Here is a 19,203-nt window from a genome sequence, read left to right on the forward strand (position 1 = left end):
AGGAATCTTGTAACATAACATTAACATTTAAGCAGCCTAGGCTTCTTAAACTTGCATTCTAGGTATAGGTTATTTCAAAAGTAGATGGTATGGTATTGCAAGCATTGTGTTCAATCTCTTTCTTACCTTCACTAGTAAAAATGTGAAAGTGTGGGTACATTACTCGCCAAGACAACTAAAAAAGTATGAAAATGATGATGCTACAGCTTAGCAGCAAGAAAATCCAGGAAGTATTCATACAAAATTTCCCAGATTTGCTCCTCCTTTCCATACTTGTTACTGTATAAACACTAACCACCATATCTACGAACAGCCTCGTAAAAACAAACAATAAAAAAATCATACATACAAAGACCACCGCAGCGCCTTGGTCCTCTAGAGAAGTCTGTTTCTCCCGAACCTTCTCGACCTCGGATCTGCAGACAAGAAACACTCCCCTTAGAATCCATACCCACAATGGTCTTCTTTATCACAAATAGATTTTGATTTACGAAATAATGATTTCAGAAATAGTATGGCAAAATCAAAACTAAGCTCGTATTTACCAAGTCCATATCTATGTTCCTTGAACATGATTGATAGTAACTCAGTTTCACTATGCGGACAAATATTGATAAATCAGGTATGCTAGACGCGTGATTTTCTAGAGCTCACGCCTAATAAAAACTTCTGCAGAGACTAGCAACGTCAGATTGCTGAACTTGATTATCATGAGCTTATTCATTATGTTAAAATCCATCAACCTTTGCTTCTCTCCTACCATATATGGCTCTGTAATAGTTTTCTAACTATCACTTTCATGTCCACCTTTTCAAAAGGAAAGAAGAATAAGAAGAAAAATACGAAGTCTGATCTGAAATTTTTTTTACCAAAAGACCAAATTACTCTACAAATTATTTTATGGTTCAGAGATATATATGTGTGCGGTGAAGCAAGGGTTAACCTGAGAATAGCATTGTTTCTGAGTAGATTATCCAACTGCAGAGAAATAAGGGTCGTCCAGGAAATGAGATCACTAACATCTTTATCCTGCAAAGAAAATATTTGTTATGAGGATTATATGGTTGCTAATGTTAAACATACAGGTTGCGTCTATGTTACCGAGACAAAAATTAAAAAAACGTTATGATAGTTAATCTTCATAATAACCCAAAATTATGTAGAGGTAAGAATTTAACATACAGTAGCTTCCTGGCTTCTGAGGAGATTCCTTATGTCTTCTTGACTCTTTTCTAGAAGCACGTCATTTTCTCTAATATCGTCATCAAACTGTTTGAAAATATTTCCATATTTGGAATTTAGTTCTTCCAAATACCGCTCCAATATAGATAAATTTAAATCAGAGGACCGAACTTTGTGCATTAGTATCTTAAGGACAGTGTCCCCAGGCATCCTGCCTGCTTGATGGTGGCGCAGTTCTTGAAACCGATCAGGCAAATCTCGAATAACAATTTCTTGGACAATATCAGCATCATCTCTTATAGAGGATATTTCTCCATCATCATTATGACGTTCACTGTTGGACTTTGCCATTGGTTCATCGTCAGCAGAAAGTTCTGTTGATATAAAAGAAGTATCATGGACAGAAACTAAATCCTCCAGCATTTCCTCAACAGCATCCACTCCATAAACTTCAAAAACACTCAGTGTACAGTAGAATTCTGAACCATGATGACTCGAAAGTCTTAACTTCAGGTACCGCACCCATTTCGGCTCCTCTAGGACAAACCTTTGAGCATACTTTGCATTTGCAGCTGTAAAGTTTCCAAGCTTCACCCAAACATCCGTAGGATAAACTGAACTTCCTAGCACCTCAAATTCCTTCAAATTGGAAGAGTGGTGCTCAAAATTAGCAATTTTAATTGTACGCACTAAGGTTTCTTCAGAAAGTTCCAAGGCAACAAATTTTTCCTCAGCAGAACATGGATTTCTGAGGTACTTGTCCGTGTCCCTTTCTAATATATCTGAGGCTCCCTTGGCTTCCTTGTTAAAACCCAATACCTTTGCCCCCTTTGAAGCAGCTGCATAATTGTATTCTGCACCCCCAGGCTCTAGCCTATGCATAGTACTTTCCACTTGATCAGCTCTAGTTTTGGTTTTGGAGATAAATGCTCTGCTTTTGAAAACTTCGAGACCAAGGGGTAAAACTTGAGATAGGCGATCAGCCTTTAGAGAAACACTTTTTAAATTCCCTCCTAAACCATATTTCTCCTCATCGGGATGCTCTCTAAAAGCAAGAAAATGATGTACATTCTCATCAAAATTGACATTGTTTACATTTTCTTCTTGAGCAAAGATATCATCGTCAAAGCCTCTAGATTTTGCACTGTCTATGAAGCAATCCTTTAAAGGGACAAATGAACCATTTTTATTCTGATGACTTTCATTAATTATATCAGAATGCTTGTAATTTGCATACTTGGATTCGTTCCAAGTTGATATGCTATCTGGTAGTGCAGTACAACCATCTAAATAACAAATAGAGAGTCAAGCATAAGTGGTTATTCAAATACACGACCGAGTCAAAAGAGGAAGTGCAATCTGCAATATTCCATGTAAAGGAATAATAGAGTTCAAAACAACATCTGCAGACTTCAAATCCCCAGAGAAGATGTGTTGGCATTGCATCATAAATTCTCTCCCAGAGTATAACAATTCTAATCTCATTGTCTTAAAATTACTTCTTTGAGGTAACTATAAATTCGAGCTTTTATCTACTAGTATTGTTTTAGCAGAAACAATTGACCCTTGTTTCCTAGAAACTGTCACAATTTATAGACAATCATAAGGTCCACCCTAGTTAGAAATCTGAACTCCAAAAATAAAAACAAGAAAAGAACGGCAAAGTCATTTCTGAAACCAACAAACAAGCTGGCCCGAGGAGAAACCCAAATATTTATCAACGATGCAAATAAATCAGGCTCACTTTTTAATAGGAAAAATAAAGGGGAGGCCATTACCATGAAATAAATTTATCAGGTCTAATATGCTCGATTTCTGTATCTTGTGTAAAAAGAATTTCAATCAAACTGAAAAACCTAATGGTGACATCTCAATATAAAGAAAACGTATGCTCATAATCTGAAAAAAAATAACAGTGAAATTCCTTAAAGTAGATTTTCAGATCCTTGTAAATAAGAAGAGATATAAAGAAAATTCAGTTAGATGCTGACCTGTACGGCCTTTGCCCTGTCTGATCCATAAGCTAAACAGGAAGAAAAGCCCCCACAAAACAAGAAGTATAGACAGAGAAAACAGATACAAGCGGTTCCTCCCACTGGTAGTTTTCTCCAATGCTCTTCTCTGAAGAAGAGCTCTACGTGACCGCTGCATCTCACATCAATTCAGGCTACTAATCATCCAGTGCCTATGGCTAAGCAAATAGGAAAAGGAGTATGCTGCACCAAATAAACCATGAGCTCCCATTGATTCTCACTTCCCAAATATACGAGGCATAAAATAGAATCATTCAGATGTCACAAAAATGTGAAGATTACTTATGAATAAATATTCTATCCAAGCATGTTACAGCAGATTGTTGTCTACTTCAAGTCACCCATTAGATAAAGAAAGCGGTAGCTCTTGTAATGGCTCCGTACATTCACACTTGAGAAGAAACATAAGCAGATTTTTTTTTGCTTACACAAACAACGAGAAAAACAGGATTTTAAATAATGTATGGCGCTACAAGATTCAGCAGAAATATAACACATCATCAATAGCCAGTCTTCAAAATTTCAGCGGCAACAGTTAATAGCAAAATTTAATTTCTAAATCAATGATCATGTCTAAAGAAATAATGAAAACTGGCCCTCATACAATAGAAATGCCTAGAAGACTCGATTTTAGAAATCCGATACATGCTTCTTTCTTAATGATGATCCATCCAAGAGCAAGACCCACTCAGTTTAATGAAAATGAAAAATCTCGATAAAATAAATGAAGATCTTGGCAGCTAAGCAAACACCACCTTTTTTGGCAAAAGAAACACCGTCCCACCAAAACCGGATGGTGTCGTGGCGACATCTAACAGGAATACCTAAAGTAAAGGAGCGAGATCAAACAGTAGACCTTCCAGATGATAATAACCAGGTTTTGATGGTGTCGGCAAGCCAATTGAATTAGCAAACATTACTTAATTTCATCAAGTAATGTCGCAAATAGTGAGAAAAATTCACAAGAAGTTCAAAACCAGATCACAGATTGATTGGGAAGAAAATTTAAGGGGAAAAAAGTAGAGAAATCGATGAGTTGATAAAAATGTAGTGAGAGGAATTGCATGCGAACCTTGAAGTGCGATCGGCATGGGGAATCTGGAAAGGAGAAGCAGTAAAAGAAGGGAAGAAGAAACAGAGTGAATGAGTAGTGAGGATTGAGTAAAGGGAATGGGATTGAGAGAAAGAGAAGAAAGCGCGTGAAAAACATACATGGTTGAAGGAGAAGATTAGCGTATACGCCGCGTCGTGAAGGCGTTTCATGATCATAGACTTCAATTTGGTTTGCAAAACGGCTCCACTTTCCACAATTTCAAATCCAAAACTCTCTCTCACCTTGGAATGCCTTCTATATTGTTCATCTCTCTCTCTCTCTAACTTCAAAAACTATGAAGAAAATACAGTTTCCCTCCATATGTAAGCACCGCTCAACTCAACTCTTTCCCACCAAATTAGATCAAATTTTATTCTAAATTTTTTATTTTATGATTTTTAGTTTGTAAAACATACATAACTTTATTCTATTTTAACTTATTTTTATTTTATTTTATTTTGAATAACATAACTTCATATATATTTTTAACTTTCAATTTAAAATCTTGTGTTATTATTCTTCCAAAAAAAAATAAAAAATAAAAAAATTCCAGGCCCACTCACAAAGTCACAAGTACACTATATATTTTTTATTTGTTTAAATAGAAGTATAAAATCCCAAATGACATCATCGCAGCTCACTGACAGCCAATCAAAATCTGACAATTACAACGTAATCTGAGGTGGCAAAGCCGCAAAAGCCTCAACTAATGAATTATGTAAATTGTATTGAAAATTTGGAATAAATTTTTTTAATTTTATTTCTTGTATTATGTTTCCGATAAAACATATATATAATTTGAAATTTAAGAAAAATAAAAAATAAAAAAGGCTATAAAACACATTTCTATTTTTCTAATATTACCAAAATGTTTTTGATTTCTTCTAAAAAATAAAAGAAAAGAAACAAAAAATAAGAAAAAACCAAATGTTAAGAGGGCTTGTTTTCTATTTCTTATTCTTCATTTTTAAGAAAGAAAAACAAATATGTGTTTTTCTAATTGTTTCACATTTCTAGTTTTTTTATTTAAATAGAAATTGAAATAGGTTGGATAACCATTTCTAATTTATTGTTCCTAAAATTTTAAATTTTAAATTTTACTTGAAATTTATTTTTTTTAAAAAAATATGAATTAAAAAGAAATCAATTTGTTTTTTCAGGTATATACCAAAGCAAGAACATTATCAAAAGGGTAGGTGTAGCTACTAGCCAGTGGTCAAAAAAGAGGACGCCTATTGTTGAATTATTTTCGCAATGACCCATTTTAATAAATGACAATATTTTTTTCTTTCTATTTTTTTCCATGTAGGGGTAGGATTTGAATCCCAATCTGTTCATTGGTAACATACGTCTTTTAACTAAGTTTAAATTTGTTAAGATTGATTTAAAAAAATAGACAGTTAGGATCAACAAAGTAATGAGTTTAAAAAAATTATCCTCTGCAACAGTAGCCTTGAGTTTGGTTTAAAGAAAAGACAAAATAAAAACAGGGCAAAAAGCAGAAACTCAAACTTTCAATGAAGACAAATCATGGAGCTCCACAATATCCCTTTCTCTACCATATAGGAGCGGAGCCTATCAGAAATATTCCAGAAATGAGTGGATCTCCCATTACCAATTTCGCAGTAAATAACTCTTTCTTTTTTTTAGTACAATATGTGGGGGTGGGGAATCAAACTCACAACCTTTTTGTTGGAGATATATGTCAATTACCACTGAACTATGTTCACTTTGACTATCTTTATCCGATTTACTACATATAAATTCTCACTATAAAATTGGAATCGGTTATAGGAATATACACATACTTAGAATGATCCCAATACTAACTAACATAACTATCTACACAGCCTAAAAACTGCAGTAGTCTGTTTTTTCCGGACAGCAGTCGGCTATAGAAAGAAATTACCTTTTTGATGCCTCTTCTTATTGTTGGAAGTGATGGCGCTAATATTCACTCTAAATTTTAGAATATTGAAGAGAAGGGACTTCTCTTCTCTTACAAAAGCCAAGAACACATAAGAGAAGAGAAGAGAAGAGAAAATTGTTGTCTTGAATAACCATCTTAATCTACTTTATATGCTTTCCTTAAATGGCTTGATTACAATTACAGAGGAGGGAAATGAGTCCTTTTTATACTACTCCAAAAGATATTTAAAAAAGACACAAAATAAATGGGTATATCTACACATACCATTCATGTACCATAATTAATTTAAAATTCATGAACCAAGGAATGCATCATGCATCTACCTTGGATTCTATCACTTACCACCAAAATTGGAAAGAAAATTTTGTGTCTATCATATCTAAAAAATACTATCATTATCATTTTTTTTATAACTAGAAGTGGGAGCTTAGCTCCCTTACACCTGGGGGTATCCACGCCTGCTCCAAGGCTCGGACTCAGGAGACATCAAAGATTTTTGGTATTAAGCTTATCAAAAGGTTCAAACTAGAGACCTCTAAACCAGCGTGACCAAGAGACCTCACGCTTTTACCAACTGGGCTGCTCCTTGGGGGCTACAAAATACTATCATCTAGGAAAAAGTTTCTTTTGGTATAATACAAGCTTATCCTCCAGGAAAAAAAAACAGAATTATGGAAGTAAATCAAATCTGAGAATAACAAAGTTTCGAAAAGATAAATGTTAAGGGAAGATTGAATTACCGACCAAGGAGATAGATTCTGTTAGAGCATGTTTCCATCTTTGTATTCATGCTTCTCATCATAAACAGTCTACTTAATGCTTGCCTGGTTCTCCTCATAATCAAAAAAGGCTTCAAGTCCTTTGCATAGCAAATAGCAATGCCACATGATCATGAAGATGGCTAATAAAGTTATTTCTTACCTTAGACCTTGAAAACTGAAGAATGAATGCATCATGCGTAGAATGAATATAATCCCAGTAGAAATAACTTGAGATTTGAGAAGACAGACAAGATTCAGCCATTTGAAGAGCAACATGTTTAAGTTGATAAGCCGTAGATGAAAATTTAGACACCTAGCAGATAATGTAATACATGCTTTCAACAGTCAAAGCTGCTACCGACACCCCACGTTCCCCCTTCAAGAAATGCGCACCTTTATTTTCCCGCACGGCGCGCTCCCACTTTCAGCTTCATCCTCCAACGAAATCCAATGGACCCTTCTCTTCTCCGCCTTCCACTTTGGCTCCTGTTCATCTTGAACCTCGCCGCCGCCTGCCATGTGGGCGACCAAAATGCTCTTCTGGCTTTCAAATCCGCCATTACTGCGGACCCCTCCGGGATTTTAAGCTCATGGAAGCCCGGCGTCGACTGCTGCAGTTGGGCCGGAATCAGTTGCTCGGAAACCAATCGGGTCACCAGTCTCAGCCTCTACGGCCAACTTGACCAGCCCAACAGCTTCCTCTCCGGCACCATCTCCGAATCTCTCTCGAAGCTCACTTACTTGGACGGAATCTACTTCCAGAACCTCCGGAATATTTACGGTCCTTTTCCACCTCCACTTTTCAAACTCCCCAAACTCCTCTTCGTCTACATCGAGAACAGCAAGCTTTCCGGTCAATTACCAGCCGCAATCGGGAATTTGAGCCAACTCGAGGCACTGAGTCTTGAAGGCAACAGATTCACTGGGCCGATTCCCAGTTCAGTTTCCAAATTGACTCGGTTGACTCAGCTCAAACTCGGTAGCAACCTTCTCACCGGATCCATACCGCTTGGAATCCAGCAGCTCAAAAGCCTGACGTTCCTCAGCCTCGAGAGGAATCGATTCACCGGTCCCGTTCCGGATTTTTGGGGCTCTTTTCCGGAATTGAGGATTCTCAGACTTTCCCACAATAAACTTACGGGGAAATTTCCGCGCTCGATTTCAGCTCTGGCGCCAAAGCTCAGCTACCTGGAGCTAGGGCACAATTCGCTGACAGGTAATATCCCTGATTTTCTCGGAAATTTTAGGGCACTGGATACCTTAGATCTCTCCTCCAACTACATCTCTGGAGTTGTGCCAAAAAGCTTCAGGAATTTGACGAAAATATTCAACCTCGATCTGTCTCGCAATTCGCTTGTGGATCCGTTCCCGGAGTTGTTGGTGAAAGGAATCGAGTCGCTGGATTTGTCGTACAACAACTTCCACCTCGGAAAAATTCCGAAATGGGTGACGTCGTCGCCGATAATCTACTCTTTGAAGTTGGCCAAATGCGGGATCAAAATGAAGCTGGACGATTGGAAGCCCAGTGAAACGTATTTCTACGATTACATCGACCTTTCGGAGAACGAGATTTCGGGCAGTCCAGTTGGATTGTTGAACCGGACGGATTACTTGGTGGGATTTTGGGCTTCCGGAAACAAGTTGAACTTTAAGCTGCAGGATTTGAGGATAGTGAAGACCTTGAAATACTTGGATTTGTCCAGAAATTCGGTGTCCGGCAAAGTCCCCGGCGGCGTGGTAGGGCTCCAGAAACTCAACGTCAGCAATAATCATCTGTGCGGCCGGATTCCGGCAACGAAGTTCCCTGCGACGTCGTTTTCGGGAAATGATTGCTTGTGCGGCCCGCCGCTGCCGCCCTGCAAATGAACGTCGCAATCTACTCATTATGCATATGCTTCGATAACCTCTCTGTCTACGGTGGACTGAGGACGACGGAGACGACAGTCGAATGCTAATGCGACATGTAGTTTTAGACATCCCTCACCAGTCACACGCTCACTAAATGGCACCGCATGCGTTAAAACTTAAACGCGCACTGGAATTATGTCGGAAGAAATCTAATCATGATGATATTAATAATAACAATAAAACAAGGTACAAAATCTAACTATTATTATTATTTTGGTGTAGTCGTAAACTTTTAAAAGTAACTGTTTAGTTTCTAAAATAAATTAAATGTGGTATGGTGGGTTGGTTCAACATCGGTTTAATTTGGTATAAATTTACAATGGTTTAGGAATTAAAAAAGAAGAAGAATGAACTTTGTTAAGAGGAACATGCTCCTCTAATTCCATCTTTCTCACCCTTGATGAAATAGAGCTCGCCGTCTCTAGACTCCCACGATGTGAACATGGTGTTGATGGTGATAAACATTCTATTAATAGCTTTCGTGATTGTTCGGATTCTGGAAAGGCGATTGGAAGAACTTCATCGAGCCAATATTAATATGTATGGGGTTTAATCTCCGAATGAATTGATAATAAGAAAAGTAGCTCATGTTTATTATAAACCATCCCTTATCTTTTCAATATGAGATTTCTAACATGCCCCCTCAAGATCGTGGCTTTTTTGGCTAATCAATCTTGGCCAGATCCCATTTTTGGATTAGATGCTCGTTTGAGCTTTTTGGGCTATGATGATTCCATCTCAAAACCAATTGGTAATGAGAGGAGTACCCTATGTCTATTATAAACCCTTGTAAGGTCACTTATCTTTTAAATATGGAATCCTCGGACGATTTAAAATACGAATCGAGATTCTTCCCACAGAGTAGCGGACGTGTTAGGGAAGCTCTTGGAATAGTGACCTTTCAAAGGGTTTGCAGCTACACGAATTAGGGAAGCTCAGCGCATCTCTGGTTTACGCAAGCTACATCAGCTATGAAGTCGTATCGGCAATGGTGGAAGAGGTTTGGAATATGTTCCTCTTTGAATAATTTCTTATTTTTTGAACCCTAAACCATTTTAAATTGGAAGCAACTCGCCACATTTGTACACATGAATCCAATTGTTACTTCTTTGTCAGCCCTTTTCCCTTCTTCTTGACCTCCCCATAGTTGTAACACTCAGCCCCATGTCCCCCTGTGTAGTGTCTACTACCACAAATCCTTCTACACTTCCTCATTATCGACCACCCATTCTTCTCTTCTTTAATTCCTCCCACTTGTGATGTATGCTTACCACATGCAAATGCGATCTAAGTCTGGCATGCCATTTATTCTCGAGATCAGCTTGCTGATTTATTTAAAGTTTAAACCAACTCCTGTTGTTAAGATAAACCATTACATTGATTTACTGTCCTGTAATGGTCTGTTAGTAATTGTTTGTTAAAACTAACAGTGTATAACCAATTTAGTTTACTAATCTCTTTCTGTTAAAGGCACAATGCTTATATATTTGTAACCTCAGTACTCAATTCTTTTCTGGAGAAGTTAATGAGAAAGGGCTGAGATGTTGAAATTTCATTTTCTGTGACCTGCCAACAACCTATGTTTGCATTACATTACTAAAAACCAAAAAAAAAAAAAAAACTACATCTACTAGGATAAAAGAGATTAAGACTGACCTAATCTAACCAAAATATTATAATTAAATAATGAGATACAACCCTTGTATTATAGTTAGTTCAGCATCAAAATATATCGATATTTAAACATAATATTGTACAACAATTTCACTCCAAAATACATGCTTTCCATTAATTTACAGTTCACACTTACCTATATTATTGTATGATACACACGCAAGATCTCAACAACTAGCAACAGTTAAAATTTTCAATGAATACAACTAGTTTCATTTAATACTTATGGAAACCCAAGAGTTTGTACCTACACGAATTAGGGAAGCTCTCACCACAGGCACTCCGAGAAGGGGTCTCACCCATTTTGCAAATAGTGCCACCTTCTACGAAAAGTTGTAAATGAATATTATCATTATATTATTTAAACATGTTTTGCAAAGTATATGAAATGGATTTATATGTCAAACTCAAGAACTATAATCAAAATTTACATTTACACCACAAGATTTATGCTACGCTCGACTCCAAGAAGAGGGGAATAATAATTTTTTTTTCTTAATTGTTGATATTTATTTTACTTTCTGTTAACTATAACTTCTCAATAATGAACTAAATTTTCTCAATAAAAATGAAAAATACAAATGCAAACCATTCTAAGTCGAAACACAGGTAAAAGAGGAAGTTGGGTTTATAGTTAACAGAGAGATTATGATTGGTGTTTAGAAATATAATGATACTAACCAAATTAAAGCACGCGATGGAGTCGATATTGATGATGGAAATACAGCTAACGATGAGGAGTTGAAATTAGTAGGCTGTGTTTTTTCTTCCACTTTTACCAAGCGAACTGCACACTTTTTCACCTTTACAGGAGCATGAGAACATTCGAAATACGCACTGAACTTGAATAAACCTTCAATGTGATTGCAATTCTTGGGCCAATGAGTTTCAACACTGTCACACGTCGATACAAACCCAAAAACAACATGATCTTCTTCAAAGGAGACCTTGTTTCCTCTCCCACTAAAGAAACAGGCCTGTGATTAGGAATTGGATCAATTTAGATAAAACATAATAACTTAACTTATTTATACTAATATATATAAACTCAAATTATAATTCAAATAACAGAGCAATGACCTTACTTCGTTTACTCCTCCACGCAAGAAAGGGAAATAGCTCGTGGTATCCTCACCGTTGTCTTGACATATCAATTCACAACTAACGTTGACATCAGAATGAGAGGTGTCATCAGGAGAAAGAATAACACAAACAGCAAACCCCAACGACTTATCTAAACAAGGTGGCGGAAAGTGGAGGGTTATAGTATCGCCTGCTGTTTGATTACTAAACCATTCTGGAATTTCACTCCCTGGAAATATGACCCCCCGAGTAAGACTTAGGCCACCATGATTAAGATTAATACCCTGCAATTGAACCACCAAGTTATTGTTAACACTAATCATTGAATTACTTCATCAATATTATTGTCAGTATAGTTGTAATTTTGACTAATCTCACAGGACAACCGTTTGACCATACTACATTTGGTTGCCTAGTAGGATATTAAATCCTAGGTAGGTGGTCACCATGGTTTGAATCCATTCACCCTAAGCCCTTTGCTATTTACATTGACATTTATTGACCACTAGGTCACACCATGATAGTTGTTAGTATGGTTATAACTGATATAAAACTTTGCCACATAAGTCGGTGTATCCTCCATGTGCATGCAAATGCGAAAAGTTAGAGAGAGAACGTACCTGATCATCATATAAAATCTGCATTGTTTTTGATGCAAGATGAACTTCCTGTATTATAGATTCCAAGATGCTGTTGCACTGATTCTTTAGTTTCAAACAGTTGGCAAATTTAAACTCTTAGTAAGTCCTGTTATCACTTTTGTAAAAAAATTCAAAGCTCATAATGGACTCCAGTGATGTGCATTCATCTGCCAGAAGAACGCTGAGGCTGGATGGAAGCTTCGGTAATGACACTAGTTTTTTGCAATAACACAGCATAAGAGTACCTAATTCAGGAAGATCATAAATGCTTTGAGGTAAGCTCTCAAAGTTATTTTCACTTAAGTCAATACTAGACAAGCAGGGCAAGTTGTGTAGACCACTTGGTGCTTCCACAAGATTGCAGTTACTAAGAGAAAGAGAACTAAGTTGTTTGAAGCCCCCCAAAGGAGGCAACTGCAGACCCATATTGCAACTTGAACTACTTCTGCTTCTGGGAAGAAACCAAGACAGAAAACCAAGACTACTCAGTGTCTCTGTTCCTCTACACCCATTAAACGATAACTCGAAAATATTCTTCAAACACACAATGGAGGATGGTACTTGTTTAATTGAGGTTTCATCTACATAAACCGTAGACAACGATTCTAAATTGCCAATGTTCTCTGGAAGATGTTGGAGGTTTTCACAACTAGACAGAATAAGACTATCGAGACATTTCAAATTACAAATGCTATCTGGAAGACTCACAAGGTTTTTGCAGTTTGTAAGGTCAAGCCCAACAAGTCCGTAGAAATTTTCAATAGATGAAGGCAGATTTGATATAGCAGTTCCGCTTAGGGAAAGACTCCACAAATGTTCCATATAATCGGAAATGGTTGGAAAGTTTTGGAGGCTCGAGCAACCAGAGAGATCCAACTCTTGAAGAGATTTCAAACAAATGCTGCTCGGAAGATTCCGTAGCTTCCTACAATCTCTTAGATTTAGAGTTTTGAGCTTGCTCAAAGTAGCCATAGAAGGGTGGATGGTACATAATTGTATGCAGCCCGCAAAATTAATATCCTCAAGATATGGAGCTTCTGATACATCAGGTACTTCAGATAGATACTCAGAATCGCTGAGGTTGATATGTTTTAAATTTGTAAATATCTGTAAGAGAGAAAAACATGACCAAAGTATAAAAAAGAAAAGGTAAAATTATAACTCCATTACGCCATGAACATGAACCAAACTTAATTTAAAAATTGAAATATTACACTTCTCCAGAAAAGGGTTAAACAAATAAATATTACCTTTTGTCCTTTGGACAGTTGTTTGATGCAGCTATGACGTAAACGCAACCAAAAAAGCTTGTCTGGATCAAAATTTGAAGGAAAAAATTTGTAGGGATATCCATCCCAAGAAAGGTACATCAAGCTGTCCGGAAGCATTGTCAAACCATGAGGAAGCCTTATCCTTGTCTTCGTGCTTTCTCCCAAGTTTTTGGAGAAGAAGTTCAGAAATCTCAGCTTGGTCATTTCCGCAAAAGCATCCTCACCTAATTCCACCTCTTTAATTTTTGACAAGTCCAGGAGTATGCCTTTAATTGCGTTAGTCCCCTACAATAATTACACCAAACAACAGGAAATAATCACTAGTTTAATTTCCATTATAAACTTAAGTAAATGAAATGAAATGAAAGGGTGATCCATCTTACAGCATTTCTCTTGCGTTACACCCTACTACGCTTGCCTGGCTCCTCCATGTCCTCTTGGCGAACAATTTCTTTACCCATTTCTTCGATCAAATCATGCATCTGAAACACAGAGTTTCTTGTAATAGACAGCAGACACTTGTCAATAAGTACAGAAAGACCAACCTCTGGGAAGAAGCCACAAGCATCCCACATTGCTTTGGCAATACCAACATGGTCCCCCTTAAAGAAACATGCAACATCAAGGAATATGCCCTTTTCTGTGCGATCCAGTCCTTCAAAGCTTACTTTCAACACATTCTGAACCTTTTCATTTGGTAATCTCTCTAGTTTAGCCAATTTACTTTCCCAAACTGGTTTATCCTTGCCACATAAACAAGACCCCAAGACCTTGAGAGCCAGCGGAATGCCCCCTGCATAATTTACAGCCTTTGTAGAAAGCTCCAAGAAACCTTCTGGGGAGTGGTCAATTCCTTCAAACGCAAACGCATGGTGGCTGAACAGCCGCATTGCTTCCTCGTGGCTTAAATGCTGTGCCTCGTAAACTTCATCCGCCCCATTAACAACTTGTCTGTGTCTGGTTGTTACGATGATCCTGCTTCCTGGGCCGAACCAATCACGGCCGCCGGCTAAATCCTCTAATTGTTCCATGTCGTTAACATCGTCGAGAACAATCAGCACTTTTCTTCCACGCATCCTCTTCTTTAAGAATCCACGCGAAATATTGCCAATTAGTTGGTCTCTCCGTTCCTCCAAAACTTCACATAGGAGCTTCTCTTGCAAATGCGACAGCCCATGTTTGATTTGATTTTCCCTCACGTTCTTTAGGAAGCAGCAGCCATCGAATTGGGATTTTATTCTATCAAATAGAGCTCTAGCAAGTGTGGTTTTACCGATACCGCCCATTCCCCAAATGCCCAAAATGCACACATCTCTCGAACCGACACGTACACGCGACTCAATGCGCTCTATACGAGCTTCTATTCCAACTAGACCCTCATGAACATCGATTGGTGTTAAACGATTCAGTTTTTTCAATATTTCACCACTGATTTCCTCTATAAATGTGGCTTCTTGCCTGTAAATATTCAAGTTAAAATAACACATCAAAGACTGAGGCAGCCCCACTTTATTCTTGTTTTGAGGTTAAACATATAATAAGAAAAAATACATATATATTGTAATGGTTTTAAAAAATGAAACACTTTCATGAGAATGTATACTTTTTTCATTCTAATTTTCACTATTATATAGTATGAGAATATGCATTCCGATGGACATCATATATTATTTAAAATTAAGTTATGTCTAAACTATTTATAAAAATAATGGTATAGGTCAAAGTAAAAAATGATCTAAGATTTAAGTCCCAACACATCATATATTAGGTGGATATAAAGATGAGTTAGTAGAAGAAATCACATACATTCTATATATTTTTTATGGATTTTTATATTCCAATCGACACGAAACTTGGCGTATTTGCATATATTACTAATATGCATCTAACTCTAAAGTTGTTCATCCAAACTCTAGATGGAACCCCAACTTTTGGAGTCATGGCCCGAGACCCCAACTAACCCCCCACACTAATAAGCTTGCCAATAAAACCCTTGGCATCGCCTTTGCCTTCCATTCTACATGCGCCTTCTCCTAGCTTTCTTGTGCACATTCATATAGTGTATTAGGTGATACACTATCCTCTTTGGTCGACATGGCGCGATGGACGAGTCGTCTATGCTTGCTTGCTTGACGAGTGTCTCAACTAACTCCATCTTTGTATTATTTCATGATGTTTTCCATCGTCGTCCTTGAGAGTCTGTTGGTGTTTATCGAATGTTTCTGCATAAGTTCCCGTCTGTTTTCGAACATCTGACGGATCTACGTGGTAGAAAATGGGCATTAGGATTTGTCGATACAGCCTTCTACATTCAAGAATCTCCAAAAGCTCATTCAAGCACCATTTGGAAGATGCATAGTTGCTGGAGAAAACCACGATGGAAATCAGAGATCCTCGTATGGCTTTGAGAAGAGCCGCATAAATTTCTTGTCCCCCTCTTCAGCTCATCATCGACAAACGCTGTGATTCCTTTACGTTTCAATGCTGCTCAAAGATGGCTGACGAAATTATTTCTTACATCTTCACCTCGAAAACTCACGAATACGTCGTATTCATATTCACCACCTTTTTCGATCTCATCAGCACACCCACATTCTTCAGCCATTTGGAGATCAGCAAAAATTGTAAGCCAAGGGGAAGATGGGGAGTGCGAGAATACTACTTATTGTAATTATAACACCAAGAGCTGAGGTTTAAATGGTTAATTACAACAAAAAATAAAAAATAAAAATAGAAAAGTAAAGAATTAAATTCACCCTGAGAAAATATGGAAGAGACTTAAACCAAGAGAGCATACCACATTTAAGCCAAAGTTTAGAGACTAAATTCTTACTTTTAAAAGTTTAGGAACCAAATTATTGTATCACTAAAAGTTGAAGGACCAAATTTATTTTTTAATTTTAAAATATCTATAGATAATTTTAAAAAAATTATAAAAATAAAAAATTTCACCCTTAAAATGATTTTTTTTTTTTTTTTGGATAAAAACTTTCAAATAATTGACATTAATATCATGTCTTTATTAATGATATTTTCATTCTTCATAAGACCATCTTTCCATTGCGCGTTTGGTAATTAGGGCATGCTCCACCAGAATAATTGGATTAAACTCATATTAAGATATAAAGAGCATAAACTTTAATTGTCAAATTAAAAGGAGTTAATTAATTTCACTGTTAGACTTTTGCTCGTCAAATTCATTTTCAAACTTTTTGGCATTAAAGCCAAAACACCTTGAATAAATTAAAGCAAACTGCTTTCTATCAGCTTTTAAAAAATTATGCAAAAGTTCAAACACTACAGATTTATTTTCATGAGATGGAAGACCGAAGGGAATTTAAAGTATATTATATCTGTTATTTGGGCTACAAAACCTTGTTTTTGTGACTAGTTTTGTTTAATTTTTTTACTTTAAATTTTGAATGTTTTATTGGCTGAATTTATATGATTTATTTAATTTGATTTTGTAAATGGATTAAGCTTCCAGTCAAACTTCCAAAATATTATACAAATTAATATAGGCAGGGGTAAAAAGGTGGGATAATTCAAACAAAGAAAGTAATTGTCTTGAAAAAATGAAAAAAAAAACGACGCAACAGAAAAATTGTACGATAAAAAACTTCTATTCACTAAATTGAGAATTTTGTAACAAGTATTTAAAAAAAAAAAGTAACAATCGACCATTAACATATTACTTCAAATTCTCTCAAAACCAATCTCACAACTCCACTAAGTCACTAAATCTACAAACTCTCAATTTACGTTCACTCTTCCACTATTTAATTAACTTTCAACAACTATGAAATTAACTACCAAACATAATTTTTAAAATATGGAAACCCTTAAAAAATAAACTATATTACATATTATTTCTACTAATTCTTAACATGCAATAGATATTCCCTCTATATTATTGAAAAGTGATAAGCTATGGGTAGTTTTCTACAGACCAACTGTTGAAAGAGCAATAATTACAACAGAAATACCTAATTGCCTAACAATAATAACAGCCGAGGTATTCATTAGCTAATATCAGTTCTAAACATTTGGATTAATGGTTTGTCTTCGCATTGATTTAATTTAAATCTAAAGTTAATTATTTGAAACGAATCTACTCTTTTCCTTTCTATTATTATTATCTTTTAATAAAGATACCCTAGCCTAGCTACTCTTTACTAATGGCAGTGGAAGGGCAGGGTGAGGTGGGGTAAAATTCAAAAAATAAAAGCATAGAAAAAAATAAAATTACACAATGAACAAATTTTTTTTTTCAAACATAAGCATAATTCAGCGGTAATTAGCATGCGATACTTTCCTCGAATTCAGAGATTCAATTCCTAATATCTCCAAATTGATGTACTAAAAAAATACTTTCACCCGACATTTATTTGTGTTTATTTTATTTTTCCGCACAGTCATGGCGCATACTTTTTCACTTTGGAGGCTCTTGGGTGCAACTTGCAAGTTCAACACATCTCACATCTCATACTTAAAAATATTACATTTATGAGTTTTGATGTACATTTATGCTTGGGGTGCAGCTTTAACTTTTAATTAAGAAATATATGTTTGAAAATAACAGGTCTTAGGAAGGGTGAAAAAAGAGGTAAAAGTATACTATACTATAGAGGCTCCATATATCATATATAGTTATTTATTATATTATGAAAATATGAAAATGCACCTTCAGGTATCAGCTTAGTAGCAAGAGACTTGGACGTTAATACCCAAGATTCAGGTTCGAGCCCTCCTTGTCCAGAAGTCAAAAAAATAAATAAATATATGAAAATTAGGAATTGCAACTGTTTTAACATATTTCTTAGCATGAGATGATAACTAACTTGTTAATAATTGAAATTCAGTTCCCTTCCAAGGCACCGAGGTAGGGTAGGGTCCACAAACATTCTAATTTCCCAACCTTTCTCTTTGAAGGATTATTTTGGAGGTTTTAACAACCAAAAAAAAAAAGGCACGACATCCTTCTTTTAATAATAGTTCAATAAATAAAGAGAGAAAATGAATTAAAAAGAGGTTCAAAAAAGGGAAATGAAATGACAGCCATTTTGAAAAGGAAATGAGACAAGGAGAAAGAAAAAAATAAAATAAATAGATAAAAAAGAGAAAGGAGAAGGAACCAAAGAAACGCCCAAACAGTTGCAACAAGTCGTGCGGATTGACGAGGCTTATAGGGTTAAAAATCGAGATTTCAACTTTCTTTAGTCGCTTTCAAGAAAAATCAATATGAGTTTCCTTCTTTTTAGCACAATAACGTCTATTTGGCCCTTCACTTTTGTGTATTGTTGCTTGAAATGAAGATTTTTTTTAATTAGAAAGAAAAGAAAAAGCTAGCTTCAACAGTGAACATTTAGTATACTTTGTGGAGAAGCAAATTTGATTGAGAAAGGAATAGATATTTAGTAAGTTGTAGTCTTGGTGGATTGGAAGAAGATAAAAGAGCAGGAAAATCTAAGTAAGAAGAGAGTTTTATAGTAAAATGCAGTTTGAGTTCGGTTAGATTTCTATTTGATCTCTAGATTTTTAAAATTGACAGTTTAATCCTCACATTTATCGGAATAATTCTAAAAGGTCTCTAAAGTCAAACTATTAAATTGTAAGCTGATGTGGAA

At 36.0% G+C, this 19,203-nt stretch overlaps 3 protein-coding genes across 10 annotated transcripts; 1 reads left to right on the forward strand and 2 right to left on the reverse strand.

The window, feature by feature from the left end:
• Positions 1–104: 104 nt before the first annotated feature.
• LOC111020181 (SUN domain-containing protein 4) lies at positions 105–7,532 on the reverse strand. Of its 8 annotated transcripts, XM_022296763.2 has the most exons (7): positions 4,428–4,727; positions 4,288–4,313; positions 3,971–4,039; positions 3,174–3,398; positions 1,183–2,468; positions 944–1,029; positions 105–416 (listed from the first exon to the last, which is right to left on the reverse strand). In XM_022296763.2, exons 4-7 carry the CDS (start codon positions 3,331–3,333, stop codon positions 176–178), a joined length of 1,773 nt encoding a protein of 590 aa, XP_022152455.1. In that variant the 5' UTR covers positions 3,334–3,398; positions 3,971–4,039; positions 4,288–4,313; positions 4,428–4,727; the 3' UTR covers positions 105–175. The 8 variants fall into 8 exon arrangements, 7 of the variants coding, with proteins under 7 accessions (XP_022152455.1, XP_022152457.1, XP_087979448.1 ...); XM_022296765.2 differs by lacking the exons at positions 3,971–4,039; positions 4,288–4,313; positions 4,428–4,727 and adding exons at positions 6,983–7,097; positions 7,393–7,532; XM_088123322.1 differs by lacking the exons at positions 3,971–4,039; positions 4,288–4,313; positions 4,428–4,727 and adding exons at positions 6,218–7,097; positions 7,393–7,532.
• Positions 7,450–9,118, forward strand: LOC111020183 (uncharacterized). The gene has a single exon (XM_022296769.2). The coding sequence runs from the start codon at positions 7,450–7,452 to the stop codon at positions 8,863–8,865; it is 1,416 nt and encodes a 471-aa protein (XP_022152461.1). The 3' UTR covers positions 8,866–9,118.
• A 1,441-nt stretch (positions 9,119–10,559) lies between these two features.
• LOC111020196 (disease resistance-like protein DSC1) lies at positions 10,560–16,209 on the reverse strand. The gene is given in 10 exon segments (XM_088123012.1): positions 10,560–10,901; positions 11,263–11,558; positions 11,667–11,994; positions 12,111–12,169; positions 12,285–12,302; positions 12,405–13,412; positions 13,556–13,861; positions 13,960–15,083; positions 15,727–16,009; positions 16,011–16,209. Coding segments are annotated over 10 exon segments (3,618 nt in total). The 5' UTR covers positions 16,182–16,209; the 3' UTR covers positions 10,560–10,876.
• Between the last annotated feature and the right edge of the window lie 2,994 nt (positions 16,210–19,203).

This window comes from Momordica charantia, assembly GCF_013281855.1.
Source record: "Momordica charantia cultivar OHB3-1 chromosome 4 unlocalized genomic scaffold, Mcharantia_2.0 BLBB01000004.1, whole genome shotgun sequence".
In the NCBI taxonomy this organism is placed as follows: Eukaryota; Viridiplantae; Streptophyta; class Magnoliopsida; order Cucurbitales; family Cucurbitaceae; genus Momordica; species Momordica charantia.

What these genes read in the sequence shown, in the direction of transcription:
- LOC111020181 (XM_022296765.2), bottom strand. Translation starts at nt 3,333, where the DNA reads ATGCAGCGGTCACGTAGAGCTCTTCTTCAGAGAAGAGCATTGGAGAAA. An exon ending in ACAGGGCAAAGGCCGTACAG is followed by an intron (nt 2,469 to 3,173) that starts GTCAGCATCTAA and finishes TTTGTTATTTAG; the next exon opens with ATGGTTGTACTGCACTACCA. An exon ending in TCAGAAGCCAGGAAGCTACT is followed by an intron (nt 1,030 to 1,182) that starts GTATGTTAAATT and finishes TTTTCTTTGCAG; the next exon opens with GATAAAGATGTTAGTGATCT.
- LOC111020183 (XM_022296769.2), top strand. Translation starts at nt 7,450, where the DNA reads ATGGACCCTTCTCTTCTCCGCCTTCCACTTTGGCTCCTGTTCATCTTG.